Raw genomic sequence first — 26,801 nt, forward strand, 5'->3', positions numbered from 1 at the left:
AATCACACCGGCACGTAAACTAATAGATAACTTAATCTATTGGTTGGTCGAAACGGAATCCTTTTAAAACTCGAATTGATACCTCTTATCACGAGAAAAAGAGATGTTAAGTACCCTATATTTTGAAATCAACTACTGTCTACCGACTAAATATTTTGCTTTAATTGTCTAACCTAATCAGTGGATAGAAAAGTTATGATAAGTGATATTTTATCTTCCTTTAAGTTCAAGTGTAAAAATCAACATTCTAAAGGTGTTTTTCTAATCAAAAAGCCCTTGTAGATGGTGTTATAATCCCAAGATTGCTTCAAGCAAAGCTGCAACTCGATTTACTCAAATAGATTGCCAACTGAAAAAATCAGATTTCTTTCTTCAAAGTTTCGCAACTGTTTCAATTGGCATAACCTTTTGCTTTTAGATATTATCAAATTGAGGTTTGATGATTATAAAATCAGTTCTGCTTGCATTTTCCATTTGCATCATGACGTCTGAAAAATTTCTGCTGAATGGGAACATTCAAATTTCCGGTGACGTGACTTCCGGTTATTTGCCAGAATTTCCTCAAAGCTCGAAATTATCTTTATGACCCACACTTTTAGTTTCTGATTAGGCAGGTTGCAAGAAGGTTATGTAAAAATCCTCGCTTATATGGGTCTTTGAAAGTAAGGATGTAACTAACATTTGCAATTTCTTGAGAACTTTATAGCCAACATTCCAAGATAAAGTCAATACATTCCGAGTTATTTATCCTAAAGAAGAAATCGAAATTGTTAATGATAATCATACTATTAAAAAAATGTTTGTTGATATTAAAGACAACCTTGGAATCAAGCAGCAAGATGCTTACATTCCTTTAATAGAAATGTCCTAATTCGATACTGTATTTGGACTATGCTCTACTTTAAAGAATATTTCCAAACTAACTAAGGTACCAGTTACACTATACCGGATTGCTATCGGAGCGGAGTAACTTTCATATCGGATAGGGGTTTGAGTTACACTACGCCGCACGAATCCGATACACAATGCTCTGACTAGCGGAGTGAAAATCCGTACTGGAGGTAATACGAAAATCACTCCGGAGTCACTCCGTAGCGGAGCGTTGTAGTGTAATTGCACGGATCCGATAAACTCCGCTTTGAAACAAAGAATTTCCTTATTGTTTTCTGCTTGAAACAATTCTATCGTTAGTGAACAAAGGCAATCTCTGAGCTTTTGTTGCTGTTGGATAGTGCCCAACGAAAATTTTCCCAACATTTTCCTAATTGGGATTTCATCTTTCCCCAAATTTCATTGAAGTTGCCCATGGACTAAACTCATACTTAGACACATCGAATAGCAACGCAATCTCGCTATCCGTCCAACGAACCCCCATCACTTATCGCTCAATTTCCAGGGTTGTTTTCGTCTTATTATGTAGTAGTTATTGAAAACGAACTTACAATAGCACAAAGCTTCGAAAAGTTCATCATCAAATTATTTATTCTGGTGCATTTTACGCATGAGTTTACAAAAGCACACTGCATTGTGTACCAGAACTGCAGAGGGATGCAGGCGTATGAACAAGCGGAGCGTCATGGTGAAACTGCTACCTCAAATATCACTCTGGAGTAAAACGTTACTCCGCTCTGCTCCGCTCCAATAGCAGTCTGGTATAGTGTTACTCTAGCCTAAAGCTTAGTAACATCAAGATACGTCAAACTGCCGCTTCAATCGACTCTATTTGGAAAATGGAGATCTAGAAACAAAAAGTTTTGTTGGGTGATAACTAATAGTAAGAAGAAATTTCCAGTAAGGAGGTCTTACTATTATTCATTAGTTTTCAAAATTGCTTAGGTGAAAGCAATTATAAAATGCTAGTTTTCTTAGCGGTATATTAACATTTTTGTCAAAAGATTTTCTAACTGTAGTATTCTGGTGCAGGACAAAGTTTTTATGTAACGATACAAACCACCTAGAACTTCTACCGAAAACAAACAAATATATCAAATTTCAGTTTTATGGGGTACCTACCGCTTTTTACTAAAATTTGGTCAATCTCCTTGAAAGCAAAGGTTTGCAACGCCTCATCACAGCAGATTCATGTGGAATTTACGTGTGAAAAATAATTGTTCAAATATATTTTTCGGCAGATTTTACACGTTATCTTAAAGGAAAGTGGTGAAAATGCCCGGTTCTTGGTATTGGCTTAAGTTTTTTTACATTCTTTGGGTTGTGATTTGCTGAGCAACGAGAGAGGCCAAGTGTTAGAGCGCAAGCTCTTAGCCAATCACGATTTGAGCACTATGCTTTCATTATCATCATTGGTGATTTTATTGAAGATTTCTGACAATTTGGAGGACTATAAGAGTTTAGATGAAGAACGAAAGCATTGATGCACTGAAAAGAAGCAAGGCTATATCAGGTTAGGCTCTCCCATAGTTGTCCGACTATAATATCCATGGCAGCAACCTTTGTTTAGGTTTAGAATGAATATTTTATTTTTCTGACTTTGGTTGCTCAAATAAATTCTTCCACAGATTCATAAATTGTCTGAAACACTAATTTGTGGTCTTTTTCGAATTCAAGTGATGTCTCATTAAAGATTAAATACTTTCATCGCTTATGAAGTTTTTACGATAGTGTTTGAGAATCTTTCTGATGTCGGTGCAAGATTGGTTTTAATAAACATCAATCAAATGATGGAGAATTTAAGGTGAACATTCTGAAAAAGTTGCGTTTTCGAAATCACAATATTTACGGTAACCAATATTGATTAATTGCAGCATTCTTGTATCTTTGTTCAACTTAATGAAAACTTAAGTATAGCTGTTTTCCTCTGCTTATGCCTGCAAGGTAGTAAATATAGTAGAAATGTATGGCACGCAAATTCTCGGCCTGACAGGCCCTTTGAAACTGTAGTTCGTAGACCTCAAGCGATTGTAAATATGAGGGTCTGTGTTTTGCTGTGTAATTTAATGAAAGCTTGTTTTCCAACAAAAATATTTAGCAATCCTTTATGAAAGTTTTGTATTCAAATTCAAGAAAGCAATAAGATTGTCAATCGAAAGTCGGCTAATTTTGGTACCATTTACCTAAGATTTAAAAATGCAACTTCAGCTAGTAATTCAATTAAATTGGGGATTGAGGTCATGTTTATCGATCTAGGCGGTGTGCTACAAAGGCAAGTATTTGACGCGGGCTGTATTTAATAGACTTGAACGGACGTTAAGTAAGGGCATTCATGACAAGGAAATTCTTGAAGAGATAGATGTATGTCATTATCTTCAATTTTAAAACTTATTTTAGATCATTCTGAAAAATCTGTAGAAAGCATTTGTATTCATGAGCCTTATGCAAACTTTCATAAAAGAAAGAGATGATTTAGTGCTGTGTTGTGTGACACGTGCCAAGGAATTTTATCGCGGGGATTGGAAAGAACTGGATAACCGACCAACCCAATGGACTCCTAACAAAAAACTGCAGCGAAGTAGAAATGGAAAAAGAAATAAGGCTCTTAACATTTTGATTTAATTTCCTTTTCAATCAAAGCGATGCTCTGAACGAACAGTCAATGACGGTATGGATATACAACTACTTGATTATGTTACATGGCTTTCTCGTACATAACTCCTCGTCGTTATTTTTCTTCATTTTCTCTCCATTTAAGTAGATGTTACAGGAACGGTTTTGTGTTGTATGAATTTTTATTTATCATTAGCCTAAAAGCGGTTAAGAATAGTCATAAAAAGGGTTTTCAGTTTTCGAGCATGAAACTTACACAACAGACTCCTACTCACAATGCATGAATTTCCACTTGCAAGTTGAGCGAAACCCTGTTCGGATTGCTCCATCGCACATCTTTGTCCAGACGCTTCTTGCTGCTGCTAGGTTGTGAAGAACGGCTTTTAGGACATTCACGGCATATTATGCAAATCGGACTTGAAAGTACTTGGGGATTTCGAGGCATTTATCACTCTCTTTAAAAAGCAGCTTTGTTCTTCGAGGAGACGAGCGAAAAAAAGATGTAACATCAAGGACATTTGTCATCCAGAGGGCGAGCTCAGGTACTTGAGACTGTACGGATTCTAATGCAAAGTGAGATTGTGGCAAACACACCATACAGTCAAAATGCCAATGTTGTTTTTTATAAGTTTCCACAGTCCTTTCTTTTTACCCGTAAATGCAGCCTCTCCATCTGTTGTCGCGTCAACCAACTTTTCTGTATCACGACGAAGGTCATCCTTACACTGTACCAAAGTGTCTAAAAGACCATCTGCACCACCAAGCTAACTGCTTGCAATACCAAGGTACACTGTCTTTACACTTACTTCATCTGCTGGAACAAACCTTGCGGTTATGAATTTGGTGTCAATTTGTTGTTTGTCAGCACGCATCAATCTGCACGCAGAAGCACAAGCACTGCTTCAAAATGTGACTGACTTTTCTGACATCTGATGAAGGAGACCTTGATGGCCAACTTCTTGCACGCAATATTTCAACCCTTCCTTCATTGTAAACATCAACTGCAAAGCGTACCAAACATTGTAGTGTTTCATTTTTTGCTTTTTTACTCATTCTTGCCCATGGATGTTTGTCTGACATTGTGCTCCACGATGCCACAATCTTCATACTCTTTTAATCTCACTGCTTCTGCGTGGATGGGTGATTCAAGATGATCAATTACCTTTTTTAGTCTATCTCGTCAATCAATACGTATTCCTGCTGTTATTGGCAGCTGGTCATTGCTTGTAAATTTTTGTACTTGAATTTCATATTTTCTGCAAAGTAAGCAAGACATAACTGGTATTTGTCGCTTGTCTTTTCCTTCTCTCCTCAGATCTAAGCATTGATCAGATTAATAAAGCCAGTTGATGTCCAGCTTCTTCTTTTTATACCACGATTTTGACAGGGACTCATTAGTGCTGGCTGATTCTCCCCGCATTACATATGATGAGTTCTTTGGTAGTTGTGCTGGCGTGCTGGGTTGTGCTGCCAGTTCATTGTCGACAATCTCCAAAATATCTGAGTCATCTTTGGAACCACCATGAGCTGGTTGAAACACTTGTCCTTGATTTGGAATGTTTGAAAGTGGTTTTAGGCCTACGTCTACCATTTCAGTTTTGCCCTCCACTGGTTCTTGCTCAGATTCAGATGAGTTGTTGGCCTAGAAGTTAATTTGGCATGAAACAACATAACAAATATTGCTTGCTCGCCTGGGGTAGCAGCTGCTATCTTTAGTTCCTGTCTTTTACTTTCAAAACGCTTATCTTGACCGCTTTTTTCCTTTGAGACCGAGAAAGCTGATGCACTGTGAAAGCCACAATTGAATGAATTGGAAGGTAAGGATGGATGTGACTTAAACCTGTTTTGTGGCACGATTGTTGCTTCGCGAAAGCTATTATTGGCTGGCATGATTGATGGATGTTGCCATGTGTTGAAGACAGCTCGCCCATAGGTGCCGGGCGCACTTAAATCAGAGTTAAACGGGTTAATTTTGTCAAACCTGATTATCAAGAAAAGCTTTCTCCACTTGCGGACAAACAGCGGGAGTCCGTCCTGCTTCAAGTCAAGACAAGAACGTAGAAAGCATAATAAAAGTGAAGGGAGAAGGACCTGTTTTATAGGAGAAGCATTATAAGAGTCACCCTTTCTATAAGCTTAAGAAATCTGTTTATGGAGCACCCTAACAACAATTCTAGAAAGGTTAAAAAGGCTGCTTCTAGAAGCCTGTCTACATTATAGATATCATTCTATATCATTCAGTATAGTTATCATTCTATAATGATAAAGATACCATTGTCTGGTTTAATTTGAGAGGAAAATGGGGGGCTTAAAGAAAGTGGAGGGAGGCTAAAACCTTACAAAAAGAAACTTTACTGGTTGTTTATTATTTGATATTTGGCGCTTTTTGCGAAAAGTGATTGCTCCGCAGTGCCTGTGAGAGGTTTTGGGGGGCCCTTTGCGAGCGAGGCGAGCAGAAAAAATTTGGCAACCATGCCCTTTTGATTAGCTAAAAATAAATTTCATAATATTTTTGGAGACATTTTCTCGCAATTGTTTAAAACCTAGTACAATTTTTAGGCATAATTTCTTACCTATTGCTTTCTCAAACTGGAAAGCTCGGGGGGTCTCCTGTTCTCAAGGCACTAGGGCAATTTTTTACCGTCCCCTGGTGCTTCAAAAGCAGATCACATAGAAACATTTAAGAACATCGTCTCAAAAGGTCACTCTGTAAAATGTTGCTAACGATTCTCAGGACCTTTTAAAGGCAGAGGATGGCCAATAAATGGTGCGGCATAAATCGGTTAAATCTTTCCTTCTTTTCTTTCGATGAAATCGTCCCGGCAGCTACATAACTTGCATGCTAACAACGGCATAATAATTAACACGTGACATGGGCATAATCTTTCTCAAGAACTAATCCAGAGGTCTCCCAAAACTGATACATCTCCTATATATATCTCAAAACGACTAAGAGCAAAACGAAGGCGACAAGATCTTTCACAAGCATCTTGCCCCTAAAACGGTGCATGCCTAAACTGTTTTCTCTTGCTGCTATTTTCCATAATTCTTACTGCCTAGGATGAGGTACAGGGCTCCTATATATACTGAACTAAAAACAATAGACATACGTAAATGAAACGGTGAAAGGAAGTAATCTACTTAGTGACGAGGGGGGAGGGGTAGCGTGATATCCTCAAATACTGGGTTGCTATGGCGATCTATTTAACATGCTGATAATTGACGTAGGTATGAAGTTACTCATAATAATACAAAGATTATCCTAATACACGTGATAGAAAAATGTGGAACGAGCAAGGAAAGTTACAGATAAACAAGAATGATTAGGTAAGGAAAATCAAACGAATGGACTAGAGAGAAAGGCCTAAAATTAGCAGTATTACAACTCCCACTCTTTTTGCACATTTCGTATAGCACCTAAGTTTTTAAAGGACAGTTTTGTTATGCAGTTGGCAAGTTGGCAAGGACAAGTTGGTAAGCTTCAGAGGGGCATTTTACCTGAATTGTTTAAACTTGGGGGAGGGGGACGTGCCCCTGGTTCCTACGTCTATAAGGCAGAACGACGGAATCTTTCAAGGATTAGACAAAGTTGAAAAATCCAACCAAAATAAGCTTTGCAGAACGCACAAGAAAGGTTACATAGTAGTTATCACCTTTTAAAAACACAATAGGAATTTCATTTGCCACTATTTTATCGTGTTAGTGCGCCGGGGCCCAGTTCATCAAAATACCTTTTTGATATAACTACCAGCACATTTTTTTGAATGGGCCCCACAATGGCCTAGGAATTTGGGATGAAAAGAGCATTTTTGTTGTTAGTGGTGGGGGAAGTCGGAGGGCCTGGTGGGGCGATTCCTTCACCACTGAGTATGTTAAAAAATGCCCTGCTTATCGTTGTAGTTACATAGCTAGATCAGTTGAAAACATTAATCATTGTTGAAAATCATTTTGAGGCCGAAGAATAAAAGATTAAATTTCCCCAAATAGCGAAACAATCCTGAAAATTTACTCAAAGCTAATTGAAATTTGCAATGCTACCTTGAAAATGAAACTGTTAGCAAACTTAAGCCCTACAACATGTTTTTAGCAAACATAATGTGGCGATAAGAATAATTTAATTGTTCTGCTGTATCCGTCAATCGTAAAAGTATTGACTTGTTATTCAAGCTGAAGAAGGATCCTCTTATATAATAAAGCATCACACTGTCTTTGTCACATGGTCATATAGTCAGATATGACGGTTTGATTTGAAGCCCTGTTTCCAAGGCTTTGCTAAAAAGATAATTGGACATTTAAACCCTATCATAAAAATCTGAGGTTAGCAAAAAGTGCTTTTTCAACTGCTTCTTTTGTTTGTAGGTTTTGAAAAGTAGGAAATATCAAGGTATGAGGAAATTCTGAAAGGTGATGCGTAAAAGCATTGAAAATGGTAAGCATTCCATTCATTAATTCATCGACAAAAGGTTATAAAAGCCCAATGTTTTCCACAGCAGTAATAATTATTACCTTAATGAAAATGCATAGACAATTTACTTGCCTCTCTGGTAGCTTAAAGTTCTTATATTTCAGTGGAAGACATACTCAAGGAAGTTTTTTCGTCGATTTTTTCGTGTTATATTGCTTAGTTTTTACGTGTTCATGTGTTTACCTGTGCTCATCGTCTGGCAACAGTCGTTGCAATGCTAGCATTCAAATGCCAAAAAGCCTTTTTGTACCCCAAGGTTCATTTGGCTCTACTACAGTGCCCTTCATAAGACTGCACTGTCACACTGAATCAAATTAACGTGAATTTTCTATTAAATTTTCTTCCTATTTTGGAAAACTGTGCTTAAGTCTCCTGTTTTCTATTTATCTGCTTTTATCATCTTTTAACGGATTCTTAATCCAATTGTTAACCCATAACATATTTTAAATAGTCCTTTCAACGCCTTTGGTTTTATTGAGTCACGCTGTTAAGCCCTGTTTACACTACAGCTTTTAACTTGGGTTGAACCTGGGTTAACGTTAGCATGAGTTAGAAATTTTGTAGTGTAAACGCAGCTAACCTGGGTTGAATCTGGGTTAAGCCAACCCTACTCTGGAGGTGGATTGAACCTAGGTTGACCCCAGCCTAAGAACTTCGAAATGCAGTGTAAACGCAAACCTGGGTTGAACCCAGGTTAACGATCTAATTCGCGCATGCGCCTTTTGAGCCATGAAAGACGCCAAACACAAAGTCAAAACAAAATTCGTCTTGGAATGCTCGTGCAAAAAGGTACTTCAATTTAAAGCAGCATATATGGAAAATGAATGAAACAAGGGCTGAAAGAAGTAAACTATGGGGCGACGATGAAGTCATGTCGTTAATCGAAATATGGGCGAACGAAGACATCCATCAACAGCTAGATTCATGTACCATAAAGCGTCCTTCACAACGAAGCGCATGCGTGACGAATCTAACCTGGGTTCAACCCAACTTTGCGTTTACACTATACTTTGTTGTAAATGTAGTGTAAACGAAAGTGGGTTCAACCTGGGTTCAACCCAGATTAGCTTTAACCCGGGTAAAAAGTTGTAGTGTAAACAGGGCTTTAGATAACTTACCTATTGTATTTAACGTGAGTGGAGTGTATTTTGAAATCAATCGTGAAATCTTAGGAAATTCGCCTTTTTTCGGAGGGCTTCTTGGTCAAATTTCACAAAACGAATCCCAGCAAGAGTTTGAAAATGAGTACTAATACAAATAATGCTAGCATTTAAAAAAAATGATCAACACGTTAAAGTCGAGGGTAGCATAGTCTGATTTTGATTTTATCTATCAACCTCTTTTTTCAGTACCAAATAAGGCTCAATGCCATTCGGTTGAATAATTGTTCTAAATCTTTATCTCTATCATTAATTTTATATCTATTCTGATCTAAAACGATATTTTCTCTTACTTAGACGGAAAATTCTGCAATGCAAAAAAGTAAATCTGTATTTGGTGAAATTTCAAGCGAAGGTGATGACTTAATTTATTTATTTCTTACAATATGCTCCTTAGATTCTGGTTTAGATTAGAAGCTTTTTAACGTTGAATCTGTATGTGCTGTTTGCTGTTAGGTAGCTTGTTTTTGGTTCGTCGCATTCACACGTACCATCAACGAAAATTCTGGATTAATTCAATAAGCCTTGAACTTTTTCATTTGTTTTAAAAAATATTGCTGATATAACTGCTAAATTTGTGCACATTTTTACATCTTTTTCATTTTCGTTTGACTACGACTCAAATATAGCAAAGGCCGAATTTCACGTCGTAAAATATTACAGACATAAATCTAATTCAGCCTTTTGAGTCTTTTTTTAAAATTCACTTGTTCTTTACAACATCTTCTAAAAACAGACAATTAGATTTTAATACTTGATGAAGTCGGCATAAATTGGTTTAACAAAATTAATGTTATCAAAGGGCTGATTTCTATTTGAACTTCCTAAAGCAGAATTGTTTTGAAAACACATAGCGCTGCCTACGCTCTGGTAGCAGGTGACTCTCATTGTCCTTGTCTTGACAAGTTTTTGAAATGCCAAGTACAATGACATGCGTCAACCAAGACAGATATCACATTTTACTTGTGACGGCTAACGAAAGCATTCAATAAAATGTAAGAAGAACGACAAACCTAACGACAGAATGAATAGAACAAGTAAGTAACCTACAAAAAATGATGTAAATTTTGTGTTTATGTGATTTCTCTTGGCCATGGCACTTCATTTACACGTAGAATTCATACAAGCTTGTGATGAACTATGTTGTTCCTTTTTTGAAAATAAAATATGGAAAATACATCTGTTCTTCCAGCTAAATCTTAAGCCATTGATCTACTGAAAATATTACACCGAAGTTCAAATTACCTCTGGTCTTTTATGTTTTTGCACTGTATCCTGATAAGGGAATATTCGGCTAAATCGAAAAGTTGAATGTAATGAAACTCAACTCTTTATGCTAGCTCTGTCAGTTTAATATGGGTTCAAATTTGTATAATATATAAAACGAGATTTTTGTATAGACTGTTGCTAGGTAAACGCATGAGAAAAAACGGTTGACAATACATCAACTACATCTAGAAAATGTATAAGTTGCCGTTGCTTCAGATTTAAATGCCCCATTTATTCTTTCTAGAGCTTAGTCAAGCATTTAATTTGTTTGATCGCGATGGAAGTGGAGAGATTTCAAGAGATGAGCTCACAGACGTCATGCGGGAACTTGGAATACAGTTATCTGAAAAAGAACTGAACGACATTGTGGAAATGATCGACACAAGCGGTAATAACAGTGCAATATTTCATTCTAACCACTGAATATCTTCTGCTCTTCTGAAGATGAAAAATGGAACATCAAAGCGCTGCTACATCTTGAAACTCTACTTTTCTTCATTGAAATCCAGAAAGTATCAAGTATTAAAATAGCACCTATCAAACACCTGTCCTCAGTTCAATCTTCCCCTTAGCTATGACTCGGTCGGCCATCCTTAACTAAAACTGCACTTCAACTTGTATTATGCAAGTGAAAATAGAGGTGGTAAGAACATTGTATAATCTGAAGTCATCACAAAAGGCTTTTTATACTCACATTATTCTGTATGACATATCATGATCTATAATATCGAAATTGAAAAGTTCACAAATGTCAACAAAAAATATCAGCTTTTTTATGACCCAAAGAATTTCACGATAGTAAAGCGAGTTACAATTGTTTCTTTATTTTGTTTTATTTGTCATGACCGCCAAATTGAACAAGTTTAATTATATCAAGTTACGCTTGTAAGAATTAGAAACCTGGTTGTTTCTGTGGTTCCAAGTAGAAATAGTTAAATACAGTCATTTACTTATGTCTCAAATCAGATTCGCATATAGCCTTCTATCTATATGTTATTTACTTAAGGCTTTATTTTGATATAGTTAAATCTGTTCGATCGTAGTTCATTGATAAATGCAATGAAATTCTTAACTACAAATAGGGGATGGTAGCATAAGCTTCGAAGAACTTGAAACAATCGTGAGACCAAACAACCTACCAAATCAATGGGAGAAAGTGCAGAAGGCATTTCAAATTGTCGATACTGACAGAAATGGACTGATTGGCTCCGACGAACTTCTGCATGCATTTCAACAGCTTGGTGAAGAAATCACAAAGGAGGAAATTGCCAAATTAATTAGGGTTTTTGATTGGGATTGCGATGGATTCATCAACGTTTACGGTATGGCTTAAACATGATTTTCACAACAGAATAAGGATGCTTCAGACATCTGTCAATCAACCACTGACCAATCAATGAGAGTGGTACCCTTCACATGCCTATTGATTGGATAATATTAATTAACAGATGGCTTAATCCACTTTAGTATCTGACGACTACCTTTAAGCTTATTCTCGAACAGGCTCTTAGTTGACGTTGACTTTTCAACCAGCCCCTCTTTTTTTAATAAACTCTATCTTGCATACGGCATACCTTTCTATGCGGCCAAATTTGGTAAACAAAGCGCAATCAATTGAATATAATTTATTTATAAGCACCTTTATACAGCCTCTTACATTTTCGATTAAAATTTTGATTTTATTTTATTTTACAACCACAGTAGTCTTTCAATAAGAATGATTGATTTACTGGGTGCATCCTAAGAACTTACAATAAGAACTGATTCACAATAAGTAGAAAAATTTCTAAATCCAACTTGTCATAAATAAATAAACCAGAAAAAAGCAAAAAATTTTGCTCATGATCTCAGCAACGCTATCTATTTAGCGCAGCTAAAATTTCTCGTGTGCGCCTAGCATAAGGAAAAGCACTGAGATGGATGTCAAACACAAAAGAAAAATTGCTCATTCACTAGGGGGAGCTTGAGTTATCGAAACTTCAGTCGACGAAATGTAAAAGTTTTTGAAAATGAGATGAACTTGCGTGATACCTTAAAACATTAAGATAAAAATGATTTATGAGCCCCTTTTTGTTGGGGGTCCTTAGTTGTCAAACAAAGGTACCCTAATCTGCATTATGCATTGTTTCGGTTTGCCAACTGCAAAACTAACTTTTTCATCTTTTTATTATTTTGCAGAGTTCGAGAAGCTTATCAAGACCTTTGGAACTTGAAACTCATTTGATTTCAAGAAATTCATTTTGACGATTAGTTATAGCAAAAATGTATGATGATTAGTTATAGCAAACTTGTGCTTGCATACAAAACCAGCGATTACAAAGTGTTTGAAGTAATACGTAAGATACCTCGCACTTAATGTAGAATATTTGTGCTTCCTTTATACCACCAATTATTTGACGTTCTTCAGTAAGAATATTTAGTGACGTTCTGAAAATTGAATATTTCTGAGCGAATTGTTTAGCAAGTGTCATGTGCCACATGATCTCCAAATTTTTATACAGCTTTGTGTAAATAAAATTTTTGAAATATCTAGCAATCAATTTCTTAGCAAACAACAGCTACTCTTAAAGGTTGCAGTTGCACTTTCAGTTACCAAAGACAATTCACCAATTGAAGTCAATTCACCAACTTGAAATAACGGACTTATTATCTGAAATGCCAACATGAAGCCCCATGAATGCAAACAGCTAGAAATAAGTTGCTACAAAAAGCCCCTATCTTTTAGAAATTAGCCTTTCTCTTGAAGATTTTGTGTATTGATTGCACGATGGGTAATATCTTGTTAATGACTGATTGCCCCATTGACCAAGTTAGTAAAATGTTGATTTTTATATTTAAAAAGAAAGCGTTTACAAAAATGTAAATCAACTGAAAGTACTCTTTACGGATTGACGTATTATATACATTATGCTAGTTTCCTATTTAAGTGTCAGATATAAAAAAGCTAGTTTCCAATGATGCCATTGCTTCTGTTAATACAATGCTGCAAATTGAATTCTTTTAACAGTCTGTTTCACTTTGAAAGCGAATGCTTTCCCTTACTTTCTATAAATGCTAAAAAATGACGAAGTGAATCAGTGAACAGTGGTAGCTCATTGGGTTCAAAAGAATTCTGTGGCTTTTGCGATTAAATATTGAGCAATATCTGATAGGAAGAAACACGGCAAACGCCGAGAAGGAATTCAAATATAGTGTTTTACATCCATTATGAAAGCGATAATGTTTACATCGTGCGTTTTACTTGCTCTGGTCAGATGGATTTGGTTCCACTTTGCAGTCTACCACTCTCGTGCGACTTCAATTGGCAATTAAAAAGCAGGACATTGCATATTGGTAACGTTTTAAAAGTTTATAATGACTTTGCTTGCATTTTGGTCAGATTATTGTACCCAGGAAGCAAAGAAAGGGGAACATCGTTTATTTTCTAAAGAAAATTCGGTTTTTGTTTTTTGTTTTATTTTTGATATATACTATTCAGCAATTTGTAAAGAAAAGTGAAAATATATGTATGCATGAATATTTGATAAAGGTAACAAAGATGTTTTTCAAGTACAAAAAGTGCAATAATACAACCAAAATGACACCTGAATGTGGTTTGTTACAGTTTCAGAATGATATATCAGCTGCTACTATCGTAAATTAACGATTTATGGAAAAGTTTTCGCAAGAAAAGGGTCTTTGTAAGGCCGCTTGTGAGGGAGCCCTTGTGTGTGCAGCCTCCTAGTAACCTTAATAGCCAGTCCGCCCCTGCATTCAAGTATCTTACAACCTGAAATACTTAAACATGGTATAAAATGAGTATGTTGGCCTACACACACAAAAGGAGTATTATATTGTCTCAAATTCTCGATCTGAAGTTGAATTTATCACCTATTATAATGGTCGAGTTCCAGTTTGCCGAGAAAGATATTGACCGTAGTCGATCAAATTCGAATCAAAACTTTCTTTTCTATTCAATCATCAACAAAAAAGGATAAGAGATGACGATCATCGCCGATGAGGGCCTTGCGATGCTTGCGATATAAAAGAGCATTAATTTTTGCACATTCGTATTATCACTTGAAGCTCTGGCAGGAAGTTCAAGAATTGGTCGCAGACAGAACAGCTGTGTGAATACTGTTATGCATGTGCTATGACCCTGCAACACTGATTGGTTTCAGACGGTATTGTTTTGAAATAAAGAACTGAAGGTTTCGTCATCCGAACAAGTCTGCGATATTTGAGAGCCAGCCTTCTTGGGCTTTCGAACCACGAATACGAATCCCTGGGAATGATTCATTATTGATGAAGTTTAATGATAATTGCAATGATGACGTCCAACATTGATGAGCGATAAACATTGCAAACCTCGTTCTAAATCTTATCATGGCTATGGTCTCATTCATATGAGCAGGACAAGAAGACTGAATTCTGTATACTAGCGCAGGTGTTTGTCTTTCCTTAATCAAGATGTTGTTAAGTTTTCAGAAGAACAATCTAATTTCTTTGCGGAAATAATGCTTCTTCTGCAACTAGAAACAATTATTTGGCATTGTTGGTCATGCCGAATTGGACAATAAAGTCCTCTCGTCCGAATAAAGTCTATAAGATTTGGTTTTACCCTACGCTTCATTTCAAGTATGTGATCACCAATTGTCCCAATCCAGTATGTTTTCGGCGATGACCTTTTAATCTACCACAGAGTGGCTTCCAACTTGATTCTATTATTATGAGCAGATCTCTACGTTCATTTAAAATAGAAGTTCTTATTTGAGATCATGTTAGGGAAAAACTAAAGGAAAACACCCTAGCATTTGCTAATATATTGCTTATTATTTATTTTATTTTGCCTCAGGTAACATATCCTCCAATAGATTGTAGCACTCTTAATTTCCTGTGACACTAGCTAAAATCATAGAAAATTGAAATTACTTTGTATATTATGCTGTTTAGGCAGTGCTGTGTAGATAATCTAGGTCCATTGATGGAGAAATATTTTTCGCAAATGATCCTATAACACATTTAGTAAGATGCTCAATTATTTCCATCAAATAAACATAATGCTACAATTGTTGGCAAATTTACGGTTTAATCAAAAGTGTATTTCGAAACTTCCTTATATATTTAGACGTCATTATGGCACCATTTGTTAGAATTTTCAAGCATCTTGTGTTTATTCACACTTTATTCATTTCTAGAATGTGTCTAAAATTTTCAAGAGTTTATGGACAATGTCATCAACACCTAAGATCGACTACAACTTTGCCAATTTAAATAGATTATATTATCATACAAGAAAATAGACAGAGTTGCATCAGTTTCACTGCCGAAATAGATAACTAACTACATTATACATTTTAGAGACTACTCTCCAAATAAGGTATATTCACGTCACCTTTGGCTACCATTTTGGAAACATTTTTTCAAGCATTGTGCGGCAAATACGTGAAAACGTAGGTGAATTTATAAGTAATTTTTTTCATGCAACAATAAAATAGTAGTTAAAGAGCCATAAGAGAGAGTGGCAAACGATGGGAGAATAAAGTTTAATGCGATCATCAAGCAACTGGCTAGTTTCAGATAGATAAGAAGATAAGAAGCAGATATAGAGGCGAATGCATGAATTATTTTGTGCCAGGACAGGAGAAATGACCAAATTTATGCAATCAAAATTTATTGTGGGACCTGTTTTGCTGGAATGATTGGCAAGGAAAATCAATATATGGCAGGGTGACAACCTCCTTTTCCTCCACTCAACATCAAAGCCTTGATAGGGCCTAGAAAAGACAAGCATCATGGTTAGCGTCAAGAAAAGATTTTAGAATTATCATATCTTAGGGATGGCCAGAGACTGGATCTAAAATGGATTTTGACAGAAGCAAAGTATCAAGAAATATACCTTAGCTTTACTTAATTAATATGTCCCGTCGTATTGTCTATAGGAAAGGTCTTGAAGAGTTTTAGAATAACCTTTATAATAGTTGTATGATTAGAATAACCTTTATAACCGTTAGAAGATGTCCACAGGCATAGTGTTATTCAAACCCAATATTTTTTATTTGAAGACAGGGACGTAAAAAAGTTGCCGTTCCTGCAACACGGATCCTGCAACCAAGGCCATTTGCTGTTCACTGCTAGGCTGTCCTTGGAACCAGCGTATCATGATTAGGGTAATAGATTTGCGCATTGGGTTCCACGTGAGAGGACGTCGACAGGTCCTCATTTTCGTTTATGGTAAACACTTTTAGAGTGTGTCGCCAAATCCATGTTATCATTTCGATGTCATTTTTAGGGAGTACGTCGACAGGTTCTAGTTTCCATTTAGGGTAAACACTTTCAGGTTTTGTCGCAAAATCTTCATTTTACTTGTGTTTCAAATCGAGTAGATTAACAGGTTCTCGTTTTCATTTATGATTAACACTTTAACGCATCCTCGATTTTACAGCCGTACAGTCCTCGATTTTACATTGGTTAGAAATTTAGGAAGCAGACCAACAGGTCCTCGTTTTCATCGATTTCTTATCTAGATAAATCATCCACAGGTCCTTTTATCAGTCTTGAGCTGACATCTTAAAATCTCAATTTTGATTAAAAGGCAGTGTCGCCCCTATTGTACTCAACTTTCATTTTCACTAGAGTGAAATTCGCGCACAGTTGACCTTGTTTAATAATTACACGATTTAAACCAATCAGAGACAACTTTGATTCCAGAGCCCTAGAATCAAATTGCTGTGTTCCCGTTGTAGTAAAGCTGTCGCCCGAAAGGTTTATTAATGTTTTGGTTTATGCAACAGATATGCCAACAGGAAAAAAGGGAATGCTTTTTTATCATCGTTCAATTCCATTAAGTCTTTTTGCATTTTCCCGTAGCTTTTTGCTCTCAGTTTCAAATATCGTCCACTAGCGCAGCTAGTCCAGCCAAAGTGAGCAACGCAAACTGTTAAGGTGGGAAAACCAATTGTTGATATTAGCCAATCATTGAGGAAACCACATTTTCATCGTCTGTAGTTTGATTTTCCATAAGTTTTCAATTATGTTCAATGTAACACAAAGAATCCTGTTGCAAGAGCCCTGATTATCTTGCTAGGTTCCTATTTGTAACTTCGTGATTGACCAGTCAATATTCAACATTGCTTTGTGACCATTGAATATTCAAGAACTATTATTCACATTAAAATGTTTTTTGATCAGGATTTTTAGGAAAAGTTTGGGAGGAGAAAAGTCATGCTAGAACTCTAATGACAGACAGATAGGGAAAAAGAAAGGATGACCTTTCGTTTAGAGCCCACATCAATGTGAATAACAAGAGTCTGTTGTATTGATTGAGAAATAAGATCTTTTTGGTCTCGAATATTTTCAGTAGGCCATGTTTACACATCGAAAGTGCAAGCATTGCTGTGATACGGAACGTTATCTATTGAAGTTATGCAAATAATAGACAAATACCGTAAACCCTCGAATCGCCCCTTCCCCTCCCTTCCTTCAAAGAAACCCTCCTCGAATAAGCCCAAACCCTAGAACATCAAATTGTCAACAAGCCCCCTCGCATAAGCTCCCACTGCTACCGTAAATCCTCGAATTTGCCCCCTCGATTTGTTGACTAGTGCCATTTGAGGAGGCCCTTAGTGTTTTATTGAATTACCACAAAAAATCATACTTTTGTTGATTGTTAATTAGGTGTTAAAAAAAAAATTCCTACTAAAATATGCGAGGTATTTTGATAGGGTATTCTTATTTCTACTTTAGATTTATAAGCCCCACTTGTATAAAATACAAGCGGTAATCAGTTTCTAAAAAATACAAGCGGTAATTAATGATAATCGTGATAGCAAATTTTGATTTTCAAAGTAACAAATCATTTGTACTCTAATTCTAATCAATCAAGGTGTCTATTCTTAGCATCAGAGGCTCCGACAGAGGTTGGAAAGTGAAGAGGGGCCAAGGGAAAAATTATCACCCATGCGAAAGTTTTTGAAAAAAGCTCAATTGTTTAGCAAGACTTTTCAGAATAACTCCTAGTGCTAAAACTGCTTTGCAAAATATTTTATTCTTATTCATATTCCTCAAGAAAAGGCATCACCTAATGCCCACCTAATGTAAGAATTTTTTATGCTATAATGAAGCTGGGGATTCCCGCAAGAAGGAGCTCTCCGCATTGCGAAATTGTTAACACACTGCAGAGCCTAAGCGAACTGGAGCAGCAGTTTCTGCTCATTTTTTACTCTCATAGTTAACTAAGATGAAAATAGTGAGCTGTGAGAGTTGTTAAAATTGAAGATGCTTCCATGTGTAAAGTTTCAGAAAGTTAGTCCCGGCAAATCATCATGTATTTAGCAAGGCTTGCGCTCAGGTCTACCGCATGCCCTAGTCCGTAAATTCTGACTATACTGGCAAGCCTTTTGACTTGAATTACGGAATGCGGATCATGACAAATAGACTCTGACCCCACTTTGACATAACTTTTTCTCTTTTCAACAGTCACAAAGTAAAGAAAGGAAAATAATTGGATTTGAAATGATGTATCACGCAAAGAGTATTCGCAAAAAGCAGCTTATAGGTAGAAAAATGTTGTGGATTATCAAATATTTGGGAATGCTTGCGCTAAGGCTGACCGCAAGCTCCAGTCCGGAAAATTCTCACTTCTCTCAGAAGCTTCTTTCGAGTTGCACTGAAGCTGCACTGGAGCATCACATGTTTCTCTTATTTTGGACAGGCAAAAAGAGTGATGTGGAGGGGCTTCAGTTTTTCAGATTTTTCGAATTTCATAATTTTTAGCGATCTGTTTACTTGGAAAAATAGCCAATTGGAGCCAATTGGCCTGTTGGCGCTAAGTTCACTGCATGCTGCTCATGACAAGAAAGAGAAGCCGTTTATTGCGGAAATTGTTATGCATTGAAAGTGTTGCAAGAATTTTAGAATTTGTCTATAAATTTTTACGCTTGCGCCGCATACATAGACGCTACGCCACTGCTGTACATACGTCTATGCTGCCAATATAAGATTAGCAGCTGCCGCTTTATAAAAGTGGTCTCATAAATTTAGGCGAGTATATTATATTTTGCAAAGTTACTTCCAATTTTTTATTTTATTCACAAGGATATCACTGATATCTAAAATTAAATTGATTTTCTCAATGAAACAGCTTGAAAATGTTTACCTTTGTACAAGGCGGAGAATAGGGGAATGATCGCCTGAGAGCGAAACTCTAGGGTGCTGATTTCGATAATCGATGTTATACGAGGATTCTGGGGCCAATCAGCCTCTTTTTCGTGCTTTATAGAAATCAAAGAACATCTTGATTAAATCTTTTTATACACATATTGCTTGTGCAAAAGTTTGGAACACATTAAGAGATCATAAATCTCAGTCATTTACCGCCACGTGAACAAAACACAGGCTTAATATTCTACGTGCGAACTACATCACTACGATTTTAAGACAAGCTGGCAGTTTTTATGCTTCAGTTGAGCTTCCTAGTAGATACATCATGGTTGGGATCAATGAGGATTCTATCGTCAGAGTGGTGCTTGTTAAAAGAACAAATCTGGGAGCTTTCTCTGAAGTACAAAAGAGCTTTACGCTTAGTGTGCAGTGACTCAGAAGACGATCTTGAAGAACTTTGAAACGATTAAACTATGTTTATCTGATTCGGTTGTTTTTCCATTAGTGCTATTTACCAGTTAGTAATAAATGGCGCTTCGTAGTTGCTTCGGACAACACTTCAAAAATTTGTCCCAATTACAGAAGTAGCAAGCATTTAAGATGTCTATTTAACGATAAAAAGGTTAAGGCGGACGAAGGAAAACCAATATTTTCGAAAATCTGCATAAATTTGAGAGGTAAGCTATATTGTATCAGCTTGCCATATCCATTTCGAAAGTTTTAAGCTATAAATTGTTTTGGTAATTGGTAAATAAATATAACTTACAATGCATCAAAATCAGGGGTTTTTAATTATTTTAAATGCTGGGCCAGAAAAACATATAGATTTTGTTCGGGGGCCACTTCAACTTTTACATACCTTGTGTTAAAAGGTTGCTCAAAATGAAACTTGGATCTCATTTTTACCAGGCTAAGTTAGTGATAAGATCTTAGCAGTCCTTTTATTTCGCGCCTGCCTATCTTATCTACCTTAGCATTAATCCAAAATATAGTTTTCACAAAGGTTTGTAATTTTATGTTTCTTGTACCAGGCTGAGTCAGAAGATCGTTCTATGCTATTTCTAGACTAGAGCGTAAATCTTCGTTAGTCTCTTGTTGAATCGATTTGAAGCGCGGCTGAAGTCAGGTCGAGGGACTGCACAGCGTATTCTAAAGAAAGGCCAAAATCTTATGTTTTTGAATGTATTTTCTAAAGGCCGCTACCTGGTTAGCGGCAAGAAAAATTCTAGGTTATGTTAATGTAGGAATGGTCAAAAACAGCACCTCCAATAGATTTCAACGGGAGAAAATTCAAGGCAATATTCTGTCATAACTTAGTTCCATAGTTTTAGCTGGTAACATGAAAAAGGAAAAGTCCTGCAAAGAAAAAGTCCGCCTTGCAATTTCTCGTACTGAGCCCTTATGTGAGATCTTCCTGTTGCCAGTATTTCCGCTTGTGTGATTTTGTCACAGCTGATAACAGCAAGTTAGAGATCTTCGGCGCTTCTTTAACATTGATTACGCATTTTTCTCGTGGAAACGAGGCTTTTGTCCCCCCTTAACAGATTTTAAATAAATGTTGAGCGTTTATGCGCAAGAAGTATGCTTAATAAACTTTAAGACTTCCATTTATTTCCGTGTAAGTTAATTTTCATTGATTACTTTCATATACCCAGAAACGAGATTTCAAACACAAAAAGCAGGCTGATGGCCTCCCAAAAACCCTGTATAACATCGGTTTTCAAAATCAGCACCCTCGAATTGACCAAAGCATTTGGTCTCATAAATTTCGCTCTCAGCCGACCATTCCCCTATTTTCCGCCTAGTCTATAAGACAAACTCACGAGCCTCCATTTTATACATCTTCTAAAACTTCTGAAAAGAACGACGAAAGTGCGAGTCAAGTAGAAGCATGCAAGTTTGATCTTTTAAGGTCTTAGCCAACTGAATGTGGTCATCTCTGTAAAGATATGCTTGCTGCTTATTTTAAGAGATTGATTTTGCAGCAGGATTGATTTTTCAGACCAAAACAAACATGGCGAGAAATAATTCACTTGTATCAGTATTGAAATTGATTTCGGTTTTTCTAGTCTACGCTTTCCAACTTCATTTTGTTTTGCATCTTCAACTGATGTCTCAAGCAAGCAATCTTCAACAGGAAATAGCTCTTGCTAACGAAGAAAGAAGTCGTACTTTGGGCAGATACTGGCAGTGGTCAAGTCAATGCAAGTCAAATGGCGCTAAGTTCACCGAGCATGCATCCCAGAATTTCTTATAATGTTTCAGAAAAACAAAATTCGAGCAAATTTTAAAGATCAACTTTTGGTCTACGTCTTTCTTGCGCAGATTAAAGTCTCACAATTTGCTAACATGGAGCCTTTTCAACTCAAATATGCTTTCCTTCCCCAAAAAGAAACAAATTAAGTAAAAGAATGCTACTGTTCAGAGCAAATGCTCTTTAACTTAGGGAAAAATGGCTTTCATTTCCGCAGGCAAATATACACTTTTATTTGTCTTGTGTACTTTTGTTAGAGCGGAAAACTGCACCTTCCATATCAAGAAGGTGTATCTTAATGGCCATGTTTTCAAACCATAAGTACAGTACCAAGCAGTTAAAAGGTTTAAACCGTCAGCAGCTTACATATATGCTAAAGTCTCTTGAACCACTTTTTTTACGACAAATACATTCAGTTGGTTAGTGGCGAAAAGTATGGGGGCATGTGGGGCTAATGCCTCCCTATCAGCGTTCTTGTCGGAAAATTCGGGCTTCTCTCGGGAAATTTTCAGCGTGCCGAAAGCCCACCCAAGACAAACCTAGTTTTGAGGTTCAGTGATAACCAATTTGTGCAGCGATTAAACGGTTTTGTGTAGTAATAAACAGTAAAAGTGTGTACTGTTTGAAGTACAATTTATAGTCAAAGCAAGCAAATTTTCCGCATTTTTCATAAGCTTTGAAAGCATAAACCTACCCAGGGTGACAAAGAGAGGGGAAAAGTGGGGGTGATCAAATTTTTCTAGGGTCTCAAGTTCTAAGGACCTTCATAAAAGAAAGATGTCGATTTAAAGAACTGAATTAATCAAACGTAACAGAAGTATGGCTAGAAATGCTTATCTGTTTGAAACGAAAGACAATGGCTGCAAGAAATCATTCTGAAATGTACTTTAAGTTAATCTGAAGAGCGTGTTTGCCGAAATTTTCCGCTCGCTTTGCCCGCAGGGAATCTGTATTTTCCCGTTTTACCCCAGGGGCCTCTATAACCTCTCTGTGCCCTTGAAAATACCTGATGCAAAATTAGCCAGTACCAAATAATCAAACAAACTATATATGAGAACATAAAAGCTACTCGCAAATTCCATCGCAGTTATCCAAACAAAAGTTAATTTCAAACATATTTCCCACTGAAGAAAACAATGAAACTGGACAGAAGAATGAAAAAAAGAAAGAAAGGATAAAAGACGGAAAATGAACTACAATCATGTTGCTATCATGGATGGCTTGTCAAATCTGTAATCGGTCAACCTCTTGTATTTACCAATTGCCTTAGATGAGATATCAATTGTGGTATCAAAAATCATTAATGGACTGTTCCTCTAGCTAATAAATTTAAGGGCGTGGTCAGCAAAGATTTCTTAAGGGTTCCGCCTAAAAATCACATATGTCCATCAGAATAAACAGTGATAAATTTCCTTGAAATTATATATGATACAAGATGTTATCTTTTTGGAAAATTGGCTTTGGAAAATTTTACATGATTTATTTTCGATGGAAATGAAGGAAATTACGAACAGTGGGAGATGAGGTTTTTAGGCCATATGAAGCTTCGAAATTTAAAGACAACGATCCTTTCCGATGAAGATGTAAATCCATCGAAGAATGAAGAGGCGTTTGCAGAATTAATACAGTTCCTTGATGATAAGAGCCTCTCGTTGATTATGCGTGATGCTGTTGATGATGGAAGAAATGCCTTTAAGATTTTAAGAGCACACTACGCTGGCACTGGGAAACCGCGTATAATTTCCCTCTATACAGAATTAACTTCACTAATAAAATCACCCGAAGAATCTGTCACCGATTATGTCATACGAGCAGAAAAAGCTTTCACGGCACTGAAGAATGCTGAAGAAACAGTAAGCGATGATATTTTAATTGCCATGGTCCTAAAGGAGTTACCTGAGAGTTTCAAACCTTTCGTTGTTTTCATTACTCAAATCAACAAGAAACAAAGCTTCACCGAATTCAAAGTTGCCCTCAGAAGCTTCGAAGATACCGAAAAGTCAAAGATTACTGAAAGTGATTCCATCATGAAACTCAAATACATTCCTTCAGAAAAAGGCCGTCAGTCAAAAAAGAAGGGTGGCATTATTTGTTGTAAATGCAATCAGTCGGGACACATAGCACGTAATTGTTCAGTGGATGACAAGCAAAAAAGTGAGATGTGGTGTAGTACATGCCGCTCTGGAACTCACAATGATAGATCATGTCGAAGACAGAAGTGGGGGAGGACAGACAAGGCGAACAGAGTAACAGAATAAGAGGTTGAACATTCATTTGTATTTGCAATGAATACTGGAACAGATGAAAGCAAAGTTGGTAAACAAAACTCACTTCTAGTAGATTGTGGTGCCACAAGTCATATTTTTACAGACAAGTCGAAGTTTACAAGTTTTGATAGTACATTTGATCCTTTTAAGCATTACATTGAGTTAGCTAATGGAGCAAAGGCTAACAATGTTGCCCTTATGCGGGGAGATGTAGAAGTTGTTATCCAAGATAAAGGTGGAAACCCTAAGAAGGTTACTCTGACAAATGCACTATATGTCCCTTCGTATCCTCAAGATATATTCTCTGTACAAGCTGCAACTGACAAAGGAGCTTGCATAATGTTCCAGCCAGACCATGCTGAGCTGAAGTACAAGGATGGAACTGAATTTAACATAGAGATAAAATGGTAGACTATATTATCTAAAAACATTTGATATAAATATTGAGTCTGATTCTGTAAATTACTCACGAGATATAAAAAAATGGAATGCAATTCTAGGCCATTATTAAGCTAGACGATGTTGTTGATGGAATGACAGTTACTGGTAAAAAAAGTGTCAAGCCAGGAGACTGTAATACTTGCACATTGGGGAAGCTTGCAGATTCCCGAAGCAAAAAGCCAGATGCCAAAGCAAAAGTCCCATTAGCATTAGTACACACAGATCTTTCTGGACCAGTTGTACCCTTTTCTCGTGATGGTTTTAAATACATTATTGCTTTTACTGATGACTTTACAGGTGCAGTAGCTGTATATTTTCTCAAGAATAAGAGTGGTGCATTTAAAGCTACGGAAAAGTTTCTAGCAGATGTAGCTCCTTATGGCACAGTCAAATACATGAGATCTGATGGAGGTGGTGAATTCATTTCAAAGGAGTTTGAGTCCCTTTTTTTGAAAAATGGAATTAGACATGACACCTCATGTCCTAACTCTTCTCATCAGAGTGGCACTGCTGAACGACACTGGCGAATCCTCTTTGAAATGGGGAGATGCCAGCTGAAACAAGGGAATGTCAGTAAAGAATTTTGGCCTTATGCAGTTATGGCAGCAGCTTATATACGCAACAGGTGCTATGACAAACGTCTGCAGAAGACACCATATCATGCCATGGCAGGGAGGAAGCCTAATATCTCTAATATGAGGATATTTAGAGCCGAATGCTTTGCAAACAAGGAGAAAAGAAGTAAGCTGGATGATAGAGATACAAATGGAATTTTTCTAGGATATGATAAGGACAGTCCTTCTTATCTTGTTTTTATTCCTGAAACTAACAAAGTTATGAAGTACAGAGTTGTGAAATTTCCAATCAAGAAAGTGATTGAGCAGCAGACACAAACAGATAGTGTATTATCTGATTATGAGGAGGCCATGTTGTTTCTAGAGAGATTAAATGATGAAACAGAGAAAACAACAAGTGAAGCAAACTGATAATCAAATGCCATCTGAAAGTAGGTATCCTAAAAGGGAAAGGAGACCACCAATTCGTCTTGGTGATTACATCACTGAGCAGGAAATTGAAAATAATCAGGTAATGAATTCAGTTGACTATTGTTATAAAGTTTCGTCTTTTCATCAGACATACCAGAAAGCTTTGCAATCTCCAGACTCTGAGAACTGGAAAGGTGCAATGAAGGAGGAAATGAATTCTCTTATTGAAAATGGTACTTTTACAGTAACAACATTGCCAGATGGTAGAACACCAGTAGAGGGTCGCTTGGTTTACACCATAAAAGAGGGTGCAGCAGATGGAGAAATCACCTACAAAGCAAGATTTGTAGCAAAAGATTATAGCCAGGTAAAAGAATTTGATTTTCAAGAGACTTTGGCTCCTACTGCAAGCATAGTATCAGTTAGAGTGTTATGCCAGCTAGCAGCACAGCATAACTTAATTTTACATCAAATGGATGTCAAGACCAGCATACTTAAATGCACCCATTGATTGTGAGATCTACATGGATCAAGCAAAAGGTTTTGAGACTCCTAATCTTGATAAGAGTGAAAGATTGGTGCATAAACTAAACAAGTCACTCTCCGGATTAAAGCAGTCAGGTAGAAACTGGAATATGTTACTGCACAACTATCTATTAGAGAACAATTTTGTTCAAAGCTCAGTTGATAACTGTGTTTATATGAAAGAAGTTGGCAAGAAAATGGTATATTTACTGATTTGGGTTGATGATATAATTATTGCTGCAAGTGAAAATAGAATTATTAATGAGATAAAGTTGATGCTTCAAGAGAGATTTAGAATGTAAGACCTGGGAAAACTTTCATATTTTTTGGGTGTGGAGTTTTGAGCAGGGAGATGGTTTTGCAAAGATGTCACAAAAGAAATATTTGTCAAGGATCCTTGAGAGATTTCAAATGTCTGATTGTAAACCAAGGATGACACCGTCAGAGCAGAAGCTTGACTTCTCTGACCAGTCAAAGTGTGATTCCGAGCTATACAGAGAAGCTGTTGGTAGTTTAATATATGCGATGACATGCACAAGACCAGATCTTTGTTGGGTAGTCACCAAGTTATCACAGAATTTATCCAATCCACTTCAGAGTCATTGGACAGCAGTGAAACATGCTCTGAGATATTTGAAAGGTATTTTGGAGTATGAGTTTTGCTAAAGGAAGTGCAGAGAGAATTTAGTCCTACTTGGTTACAGTGGCGCAGACTGGGCATCCTCATCAGATAGGCGAAGTACCAGCGGATATTGCTTTAGTTTGAGTGATACAGGCACACTTATTTCT

At 36.7% G+C, this 26,801-nt stretch overlaps 2 protein-coding genes across 3 annotated transcripts; both read left to right on the plus strand.

Moving 5' to 3' along the window:
• Positions 1-2,875: 2,875 nt before the first annotated feature.
• Positions 2,876-13,353, plus strand: LOC148957180 (uncharacterized). 2 transcript variants are annotated; one of them, XM_089115706.1, is made up of 6 exons: positions 2,876-3,559; positions 7,864-7,933; positions 9,427-9,484; positions 10,643-10,786; positions 11,481-11,720; positions 12,577-13,353. In XM_089115706.1, the coding sequence occupies exons 2-6, from the start codon at positions 7,931-7,933 to the stop codon at positions 12,609-12,611; spliced, it is 480 nt and encodes a 159-aa protein (XP_088971832.1). In that variant the 5' UTR covers positions 2,876-3,559; positions 7,864-7,930; the 3' UTR covers positions 12,612-13,353. The 2 variants fall into 2 exon arrangements, with proteins under 2 accessions (XP_088971832.1, XP_088971833.1); XM_089115707.1 differs by lacking the exons at positions 2,876-3,559; positions 7,864-7,933; positions 9,427-9,484 and adding an exon at positions 9,563-10,166.
• Positions 13,354-24,078: 10,725 nt separating this feature from the next.
• On the plus strand, positions 24,079-24,471 carry LOC148957181 (uncharacterized). The gene has a single exon (XM_089115772.1). The coding sequence runs from the start codon at positions 24,079-24,081 to the stop codon at positions 24,469-24,471; it is 393 nt and encodes a 130-aa protein (XP_088971898.1).
• Positions 24,472-26,801: the final 2,330 nt, after the last annotated feature.

This window comes from Rhopilema esculentum, unplaced genomic scaffold, assembly GCF_057945365.1.
Source record: "Rhopilema esculentum isolate cy_ngs unplaced genomic scaffold, ASM5794536v1 HiC_scaffold_36, whole genome shotgun sequence".
NCBI lineage: Eukaryota > Metazoa > Cnidaria > Scyphozoa > Rhizostomeae > Rhizostomatidae > Rhopilema > Rhopilema esculentum.